Source organism: Seriola dumerili, unplaced genomic scaffold, assembly GCF_002260705.1.
Source record: "Seriola dumerili isolate Sdu_G_001 unplaced genomic scaffold, Sdu_1.0 BDQW01003649.1, whole genome shotgun sequence".
Classification (NCBI taxonomy): Eukaryota; Metazoa; Chordata; class Actinopteri; order Carangiformes; family Carangidae; genus Seriola; species Seriola dumerili.
Genome location: NW_019177904.1, coordinates 319,593 through 330,459, shown reverse-complemented (window position 1 = coordinate 330,459; position 10,867 = coordinate 319,593). Strand labels below are relative to the sequence as shown.

General features: G+C 40.1%; 2 protein-coding genes across 2 annotated transcripts; both read right to left on the bottom strand.

Annotated features, from left to right (window-relative positions):
- Positions 1-948: 948 nt before the first annotated feature.
- On the bottom strand, positions 949-4,760 carry purb (purine rich element binding protein B). The gene has a single exon (XM_022769549.1). The coding sequence runs from the start codon at positions 4,585-4,587 to the stop codon at positions 3,676-3,678; it is 912 nt and encodes a 303-aa protein (XP_022625270.1). The 5' UTR covers positions 4,588-4,760; the 3' UTR covers positions 949-3,675.
- Positions 4,761-8,114: 3,354 nt separating this feature from the next.
- On the bottom strand, positions 8,115-10,358 carry LOC111239670 (homeobox protein vent1-like). The gene is made up of 3 exons (XM_022769566.1): positions 10,121-10,358; positions 8,811-9,070; positions 8,115-8,480 (listed from the first exon to the last, which is right to left on the bottom strand). The coding sequence occupies exons 1-3, from the start codon at positions 10,356-10,358 to the stop codon at positions 8,115-8,117; spliced, it is 864 nt and encodes a 287-aa protein (XP_022625287.1).
- Between the last annotated feature and the right edge of the window lie 509 nt (positions 10,359-10,867).

The window sequence follows — 10,867 nt, the reverse complement described above, 5'->3', positions numbered from 1 at the left end:
ACCCCCAGGTTCACTCACGTCATCCAGGTCTACGTAGTTTCATAACGGATTAGTTTGAAAGTTTATGGGCCCTCCACCGTTTACTTCATATTCTGCTCGTTTTTTAACAGATTGCTTCAGTTTTCTCTGAGTGAAGTGATAAACACCAGGAGAATGCATCATAGAAATACTGTAAAGCTGCAATAATTATCAAAATAAAATAGTGAAACATGCTCATAATTATATATTATTATCTCGTTTTGTCTGAGCAGCCAAAAACCTAAAGATGTCGAGTTTTACTGTCGTAGAAAAGGGAGAAATTAGCAAATATTTACATTTGAGAAGCAGGTAAAAGTGAATTCTTTAGCAGTTTCTGCTTAAAAATGAAGCCAAAAATCAATTATCAGAATTCATCCCACTTCATTTTCTGTTCATCAACTATTAAATTAGAGTACTGATTGGTTTCAGGGGGGGGGCCTGTACAAGGGAAATCCAGCCATGAATTTATAATCATACATGACAAAGAAAAGCAGGAAATCCTCACGTTTCAGACGCTGAAATCTGCATCTAATGCTGTCCATTAATCCTTCAGGTAGTTTCAATTCATCAATGAATCATTAAGAGTCTATAAAATGTCAATAAGCAGTGCGAAGCAGCAAATCGTCACATCTGAGAAACTAAAACCAAAGATTGACATTTGAGCAAATGATTAATCAATAATCAAAATGCAGGAGGGGATTTACTTCCTATCAGCTGATTAGCTGGTTAATTAACTGCAGTGCAAACTAACGACTATTTTTCAGTGTCAATTAAGCTGCCAGTTATTAAATCAGTCCATAAAAAGGTTTTAAACTTTGCGTCCACAGTTTCTTAAGAGTCGACTTTCTTCAGGAAACCAGATTATGAAACAATTGATCGATTATCAAAAGTCAGCAATTGATTTTCTGTCAATCGACTCGTTTCAGTTACTTTCAGATTTTAAAAGTCTTTTAATTTATAAAATACGATGCCTGATAACAGCAGCAGTTGAACTCCACCTCGACCAGCTACAACATTTAACTTCATACATCAATAATATTGATCCAATAATACAATAATAGTCATTTCACTTCTGATACTTTAGGTTCATTTTGTTGCACGTTTTTGTCACGTTATCCATTGATTAACTTTTAATTTTAAGATCTAATTCTAATCTTTTGTCGCCTTTTACATCCTGAATGAGTAAAACTCAGATCAGATCAACAGGATCGTCGCTCACATATTCAGAGCTTCTTCCTTTTGAGATCTGGTCTCACAATAACATAAAAAGACAGATTGTTGACCAACAGAAAATTAATTGGCAACAATTTTTAATAATTGATCGATTGTTTAAGTAATTTTTATAAAAGAAAAATGACAAATATTCTGTTTCCAGCTTCTCGAATGTGAGGATCTTTATCTTCTCTGATAATAATAATAAACTGAATCTTCGACTTCTGACGACGTCATCTCTGGCTTTAAGAACTTTCAATAAACATTTCCAACACTTCCTGACATATTATTGCCCAAACAAATAACTGAAAATGAAAATAATTGTCAGTTGCAGCCGTGGACTTATTTCAATGTGGCTGAGGCCTTAGATTCTGCATGTGGCGTCTTTTTAAATCCTCACACTGACCTCTTAAGTGAAAGCACAGTAATCCCGGTCTGGATTTGACATTGCTGGATTTTCCCAGCGCGGGTTTTCTCTGTTCATCACGCAACTTCGGACAAAAAACATCAGCAAGAAATTAGAAGAGATTTTGATTCAGAGACAGAAAATATGTTTAAAAAAAAAAGATGATGCTATAAACAAGTAAAAACAATATTCTCTGGTTCCTGCTTCTCAAGTGTGACGATTTGCTGGTTTTCTGTTTCATATTATTAAAATTTGAGGATAATAGAATTTAAAGATGTCACCACCACAATTTTGACACTTCACAGGCCAATACTGATCAATTAATTGAGAAAATAATCATTAGAATAATCGATAATGAAAATAATCAGGCTGCGGAACATGTTACATTCACATATGAATACAGAGATTTAAAAATATACAGTCACAACGTTGGTTATTGCATTTAAAGTAGTTTTAATTAAGGAAGTGTTATACTTTCACTCTAGGAAAAACAAAATGAAAAATAATCTGGAGGTTTGAGTCACAACTTTGTTTTAAGAAATTAACCTTTTCTTTTATTTTTTAGTCTTGAAATTCTTCTTTTTTTTTTTTTATACACAATACATTTTCCTTTATAAGTATTTGAAAATATCTTTTGCTGGTTTGTTTGGTAATATCTTTCCTATAAGTAGAATCTCATTTCAATATAGTTCTCTTTTGAAAAAAAAAAAAAACAAGAAAAAAATGAACAAAAACAAAAAGAAAACATCCATCACTGCGTTTCTGTCCAGGGTCTTCACGTGTTGGAAGATGTTGTCAGTTATGTCCGAGCGCGGCCTGCGGCTGGTGGAGACGGACGTCCGTCCAGCTCTGACCACGACAGAGAGGCTGATGGGCGAAAACCAGCCGCCGATGCTCTGCAGGCCACGGCTGAGCTAGAAGATCACAGACGCTCTTGCCGGGTGTCTGGTCCCTTGTAGTGGCATGAGGGAGCAAAAATGAGCATCGTTAAAAAGTCTCATGTATATTATCTGTGCGTCGTTCCACAAAAGACAAGTCCTCTCCCAGTGTGTTGGCCTTCCAGAGAGCAGCCGCTCTCAGACACCAGGGATGCTCTGGAGTCAGGAAACAAGCCGCTCGCCAGTCCTCGCTGAATGTGAATCTTATACGTCAAACTATCTGAATTATGCTTTGAAAATATTGCAAAGATTGTATGTATAACATAAAACCCAGCTGATCCGCACTGTAATTGACTACTGGAGTCAAAACTTTAATTTAGTCCGCGAGACCCTTGTTGTTTGGGCTTACAGATAATCCTCTCAGTAACTTCCACTAACATTTTTTTGGGTAGTCTTTTTAATTAACGGCCTTCTGCTGCTGCTGCTGGGCTCCGTGTTGTTTGACAGCTCCTCATCTGCTGACACATCTAACGCAAAGCATCCACAGAGCGACAGCAGCTCTCTAGACATTCCTCTCAGGTTCATCTGACTGACTTGCAAAGAAATTCCCACAAAACTGCCCACTGAGGAGAGACCTGGACCGGAACAGGAAGTACAATGGATGCTCGCTCTCTTCGCTCCTTAAGAGTGAGCAAGGAAAACATCTTAAACAGGTTGACTCCTCACTCTTTAAATATAAACTATGTTGCAGATAGGAAAGCATTCATTGGCTTCATTTTCTAGTTATAAAAACCAATTTGCTGGTTTTAGTAGGTTCTCTCTTTCCTTTCTTTTTTCTTCTTTTTTTTGTCGTTTTTACAATAAAGCACACTTTTTTTTTCAGCCAATGAGATATATCTCATTTACACATTTAGTCCACTTTTTTTTTCCACTTTCAGATTCACACAACCACTCCAACCCTCAACCCTACAAACTTTAGGATAATACACCAATAATTCCCTGCACATGTACTTTTTTTTTAACGCCACGATACTTTAGTAGGCTATTACAGCACGATTTGTCATGCACTTTATCTTTTTTTTTTCTCTTTTTTTTGCAAAATACCCCTATATTGCAGATCTGTCGTGTAACTGGACTAACAGCTGTTTGACTTTAGTTTTCTCAGTCGTCATCCACGTCGTCTCCCTCGGACTCATCCCTCCTCTCGTACATCTTATCCCGCTGCCTCTCCTGGATCTCCTTCATCTCCTCGGCGTATCGGCAGAAAGCTCCTCCGAATTTGCTCCAGGCTTTGAACGGGATGGTGATAGAGTTCCTGTAGCTGGGCTTCACCTCGCTCACACGCAGGAACACTCCGTATTTGTTGGACCCGACGTCGAAAAAGAACCGTTTGGAGTCCACCATGATGGAGGTGCCCTCGGGGAGCTCTCCGTAGCCCCCGGCGGCGGTGCCCCCGGTCAGCTCCTCGTCGTCTCCCCCGTAATCATCTATGAGCTTAGCAAGGGCGTCTCTAAACTCTATTAACCCCTGGGCCGGAAGGGCTATGGTCTGGCCGGCCAGCATGCCGCCCACAGGGCCCCCGACTCCAAAGCCAGGTCCACGGTTTACGGTCTGCCGGATCCGCAGGAACCTCCCCCGCTGGTTCTCCTTCAAGTCCAGGTAGTACTTGCGGTTTTCCCGGACGAGAAACTCGCTCTTGAGCGCTCGCCTGGGCCCGCCGTCCTCCCCCACAGAAGCCTGGGCTATCTGCTCCGGACTGCTAGGCCCCAGCTGGGCGTAGTGCTCGATGAAATCCCCGAGGTAGTCACGGAACTCCGCCGCCACTGACAGGGAGAGGGTCAAGCGACTTTTGGAGCCCCCGGCCCCTACCTCGGCGATTTTGATGAACCTGCCCTTGCTGTTCTGCTTGACGTCCAGATAGAAGCGCTTGTTCTGGATGTCAAGGCGCTTGGACGCCAGCTCCTGGGTCTCCTGGTCCCGCTGGAAGTGCTGGAAGCCGCCTCCGCCTCCTCCCCCGCTGCTACCACCGCGCTCACTCCCGCTGTCGCCATCCGCCATCTTCAGCTCCACCATTCGGCTTCTGCCCCTCTCTCCTGCGTAGCTGCTTTCTGCGCGCACTCAGCCAGCGCGCGCCCCCCTCCACGCTCCACCGTGGGTGCCCTCCGGGGAGCGCTGCGATTGGTCCGACCACGTGCCACTCTCGTGAGTACGGCTCTCCCATTGGTCCGTCGAGTTTGTCAATCACGCCCACATGTAATACCCCTCTTCAGCCATTGGTCGAGGGTGAGGTTCCGTTTGCGTACTTCTTGTCAAGCTTTTTTTTTTACCTTCTCCCATCGGTTGTGAAATTCTCCTTGTTTGTCTGACATAATATGTTATATAAAATTATGTTTTTATTTTTTTATTTATTTTTTGGCTTCAGCTGGTGCAGGATGTCGACACGAATTGTTTTTCGCCAAACAATCTGGAAATTTTCGGGGTCACGTTTTAATATGTACAAAACAGTTTTGTGAATTACTTATTGGACAAATATAATATTATATATTCATATTAATAAAATAATATTACGATATAGGTAAGTAAGTAAAGGTCCTACACACAAAATTTCACTTTAGTAAACCTGTAAAAGTGTTATCAGCAAAAAGGTATTAAAAAGTAAAAGTAATCATTATATAAATTTTTTTATGTAAGTAGCGTCTCACATGTCACTTTATATCACTGGGTAGTAAAACCTATTATAATCCATCATATTCTATAAAATGAATGCATGTTTTGTATTTGAAATCTTATTATATTATGAATTAGAATATCTTATTTTGTTATACATGTATATTATAAAATGTTATTGTATTATATGTAAATCTTATCTTATTTTGGAAAGCAACCTATAACAAAATCTTTCAGATAAATGTAGTGCAGTAAAAAATACAATATTTACCTTTAAAACTGCAGAGGTATGAAGAAGGATTAAATGGAAATATTCAAGTAAAGTAAAAGTACCTTAAAAATATGAGTAAATATACTTAGTTACTTTCCACCACTAGTTATTGCTTGTGTAATTGGCTTCCAATGATTTTGCAGGCAGATGAATAGATCTAGGACATGGGAGTATGTTTTCTTAATGTATGTATGTTTCCACACGTCTGTGTCAATCTTAAAGCTTCTTTTATTCAAAGGAACACATGAGTTTATTTTTACTTCCTCTTTTTCCAGAGGAAAGGAACCTGCAGTGAGTTTGGACCGTCCACGTCGGCTGTAGAGAAGTATCTGCAGGAAGAAGATGAGATGAGAGCACGGGTCACATTAATGACACAGCTGTGATCACCAGCCATGTGGCGAACAATATGATATGTAAATAAATAAATGTTTCATCATCTGGAAATTCATGAGTGAGAATACTGTAATTACCACTTACTACATTTTTATCAAAGCCTCGATCCAGTCACTCATTTTACACAGAACAGATGTTTTCAAAGCAAAAATGTATGTAAATGGGAAGCGTCCATATTCATAGTAAACACTCCTCAGGTCAGAAATGCTCCTGCAGACTTTGTGAACTGATCTTCAGACAGTTGCTTCACTTGCACCAAACATATCACCATGGAAACAAACTAGTCAATATGCTGTGATGTATGAAGACACAGTGATTTCTTAGCGTCATTTCTTCAAGGACATCGTGGTCGTATCTCTGTATGAAGAGACTGATGATGCGCTCACTGTCTGAAACTCACACTTACAAGAGTGACAATAAACTCAGAAAGACTCTTGTTTGTGAGTGTTTCTTAGTACAACATTTCCACATCACCAGTTTGTGTGAAACCGGCCCTGAGTGAATTAAATGGAGCAAAGATGTGTTTTATTTTGATTGGTAAGAAGAAGAACGTGATATTTCTCACGTAGTCTGCCTTTAGATTATTTGAACACTCAGAAATCTGACTTTAAAATAACAGTATTTGCTTTGACAATGTAATTACATCTGCACATGACTGACAAACACACGTTTATCTCACCGTGTGTGATCTGTTGAGCTTTAAACAAAGTGGGTGATTTGCATCAGTCTGAAAACCACAGACCTAAATGATAACACACCTGTCACAAAACAAATGTATTACACATCATAAACTGTCGCTCTAATTATTAAATTAGGGGCAACAGGAAACATGATAATATATATGATAGTATATTCTATCTACTTAAGTACAATTTTCATGTACTTGTACTTGAGTTATTTTACAGATTAAGATTTAAACATCAGTTTTTAAAATCTGATCTTTATACATTAAAGTTCCCGTCAGTGCATTAAGTCAATTAAAATTCTGATTACATGCTGATGAAAGATAATAATCAGTAATAATAATAATTGATATATTATGAAATATATGATAATGATTAAATAACTGAAGGGAGACATTCTGCATAACAAACTTTAACTTGTGATACTTTGATCACATTTTGTTGCTAATACTTCATTCACATCTTGAATGCAGGACTTTAACTAATTGATATTTTTACAGTGTAGTTTTGTTACTTCAACTGAAGTAAAATATGTGAACACATCTTCCATTATTGGCTTTAATAAGTACCAGTACGTACCTGCCTGCATTACGCAGCTCCGCCTACAGGTGGCAGTGTAGTTCTATTTGCAGCTCAGGTGTCTTTTCATGTTACAGCAGCTCCTGTCAGTTGAAACCACGGTTACAATATAAACATAAAACAAACATAAAAATATCTGATCATGTTTAATCACTTTATATATTTGTATTGTGATGTTTAAGTCGGTAAACTAACTAACTACCCAACAAACCCACAACAAACACCTTAAACCCACTAAATTTTCCTGGAATATTCGCAGGAACATGAGCTCAGCGCCCTCAGTGGGAGCTGTGGTTCTGTCTGTGCAGAAGGAAAAACACACAGTTGAAAATATGATTGTGCAACATGAAAATCAAACAGTTTGTACTTTTGTTTTCCCTGTTTTCCCTGTTTTCAGCTCATTTGGAGCTGGATTGCACAAACACACACATTTAAAAACACTGGAGAAGTGAGTTCATCTGAGGGTTGAGGTTTTTGTTTTTTGTTGTCAGTTTTACAAATATAAAAGATAGATAGATAGATAGATAGATAGATTGATAGATAGATAGATAGATAGATAGATAGATAGATAGATAGATAGATAGATAGATAGATAGATAGTAGATAGTAGATAGTAGATAGTAGATAGTATTTAGTTACTTTCCACCTCTACCTGTATGAAAACACATCAGACAACCTGTAAAATCTTAGCAACAGTTTTATTTTAACAATCTGGTTTCACAGTGACATAAGAACAAAAATTTAATAAAACACTTCATAGATTCAAATTTAAATAAATCCAAACTGTACATCAGTTACAAGCAGAGATACACACACAAACCATAATATTGCACAGCCCCCTGTTTGACTCGGGATTCAGATTTAACCTTCGCAGCATGTTTCTTCTAAACATGTGGATCCTATTAGGATAAGATGAGAACGTCTTCTGTTCAAACAATAAAACCAGAACAATCTTACTTTGTTTGACAAAATATCACAGTGAAGATTTTACAGCGGCTTCTTCTTCGTTAGTAATACTGAGGGTAAGTCGGGTAGGAGCCCATGAGCTGAGTTGTGGCCGAGGGCAGCATGACGCCCGGGAGGCCGCTGTACTGGTAGAAGGGGTCCAGAGTGGAGACGCTGGGCAGAGGGGAGCTGAACTGGAGACTGTGCGGGTGGACGTAGGAGGCGGCAGCCGGGGACTCCTGTGCCGCCGCCGCCGCTGCCCCCGATGCCCCCGCTGAGTGGTATCTGGGGTAGGGTCCCGGCCTGTAGGCCTGCAGCTCGGGATAATGCATGAACTGAGAGGCGACGTTTGCCTGGCAGGCGTGAGCAAGGGCGTCCTGCACGGTCCTCTTCAGCTTCATCCGCCGGTTCTGAAACCAGTTCCTGATCTGAGCCGGAGAGAAGAAGAAAGGTTCATGAGGAAACGTTTTCACCAGAGAATTATTCATATTTCTCACTGTTAGAGAACATCACAAATACTGAGGTCACATTATATTGCTGGGAAGCATGTTCAATCAAAATAAATACATAAATTCAATCAAAATCAAATACTGAAATCTTGAGTCCACAACCCCAAACAGCTCCTCAGATAATCAGAGTCTCATAAGAATACTAGTGAAGGTTTTAAAAATAAAAGATTCAGAGGTCATGACCTCAGTGACCTCAGTGGTATTGATATTGATATGTATTGACAGACTGAAAACCCTGAGGCTTGTTACCTGTTTATCAGACAGGTTGAGCTTCTTGCAGAGCTCCGCCTTGTCCTGTGTTCCCAGGTAAGCGTTCCTCTTGAACACCCGCTCCAGGCTGCTGATCTGCTCCGCCGTGAAGGCCGTACGGGGTCTCCTGCCCGAGGGAGGGGACGGCGGTGAGGCGGGGGCGCAGCCAGGGGAGGTGGCGGGGGAGAGGGAACGACCCCCTTCGCTCTCGTAGCCGGACGTCTCCTCCTCTGTCCCGCTGCTGAAACCGGCCTCTGACACTGGAGAGAGGAAATTAATTCAATTTATTTACATCCTGAACAATGACCAAAGTTTTTGCATCAAACACCCACAAACTTCTCACTAATAAACGAGTTTATACAGTTCAGCTGAAAGAACTTTTAACTCAACTACATGTTGTTACTTTACAATTTAATGTTTTACATACAAGCTGTATCATCAATGATTATTTATAAACATTTTATTAATGGTTTTAATTAGCACATTATAACTGAAACTCCTCAGGCTGCTGTATTAACAGATAATGAATGACATTATTGTAAAACAGCTTTAATAATAGTAAATATGTCTTTATAGGATCAATTGTTTACAAATACTGTAAATTAATAATTTGTTTATAACACACTATAATGTAGCTGTAAACATTTTGAATTCTTTATTAATTTGCAATATTTGTAAACAATTGATCCTATAGAGACATATTTACTATTATTAAAGTATATATATGTATAAACTGCTTATAAATAATAATCAAGTACAAGTATCACAAAATTGTACTTAAATACAAATTCTAGATTAAATGTACTTTGTTATTTTCCTCCACTGCAAAATAAATATCTTATAAATCATTTTCCAACAGTAACGCTGCTTTAAATTCACCTTAAAAACCACAAAATATAAATATAAATGCAACAAAATGCAACAAGATGACTGTAAACCAGAAGTGGAAGAAGTACTCAGATCCTTTACTGAAGAAAAAATACTTCATTACAAGTAAAAGTTCATGCAAAAGTATCATCGACTAAAAGAACTGAAATGTGAATAAAAGTGTTTAATGCAGAAAAAAAAATGGCCCCTTTCAGTGATTTTTTCAACTCAGAGTAATGTTGCTATAAATTCACTTTCAGTAGCAAAGACTCAGAGGAATAATGTGAGACTGAGGGTGAGGAGGGTTTATTATTTAGGTAAGGAATCTTACAGCTGACGCTCTGACGATGACTGTATTACTCTTTATGTTGCATTATTATTATTAACGTGAGAAAGGCCTGCTGAGGTCATCTGGTGGAGTAGATGTAGAGGAGTGAACTGACCTGGATGGTTGTGAGACGTCTGGTGCTGCAGAGTGCTCGGGCTGTATGAATCCAGACTCTGACTCCGGCTCTCTTCCTGCTGCTCAGGTAAATTCTCTGACTTCTGCCTGCAGTAAAACCCAGGCAGACTCTCCGCATGCGTCCCGCAGGCTGCGGGTCCGGCTGAGGCCGATCCGGTCTGAGGTCCTGCGGGCTGGCTGCTCTGGGCCATCCACTCGATGGAGAAGTGTCCTCTCATGGCGGCAAAGTGCTGGAGCTCTCTCCTGAGAGAAGCCAGAAAGAGTAGATCCAGGGAGGGAGTGTGTCGGGCGGTCGGTCCGGGTGGAGGGAGAGCTTCTACTGCCTCCTCCTCACAGCCCGTCTGTATTTATAGGGGGGCGTCCCACCTCAGCTCAAACCCTCAGCCCCAGAGATCAAAGCACACATCCTGGCTTCCCTCCCGCCCTCCCCTCCTTCAGTTTTCACAACTGGAGTAATTAAGACGTCTCATTCAGTCTCAATGAGGCTGTTACAACATGGCTCCAGTAAGTCTGGGAAGACCCCCCCCCCCCTCCTCTACACATAACCCCTCCACCACCTCTGCTCCTTCCTGCCTCCAAAAACAGATAATAGACACACCTCACCCCCAAACTGTCTGCACCTCCTCTACACCCACATCCACACTGTAAATACATGTGACCACTGAGGTACTTGTACTTCACATGAGTATTTTATGTTCATGCAACTTCATATTTCCACTCCACAACA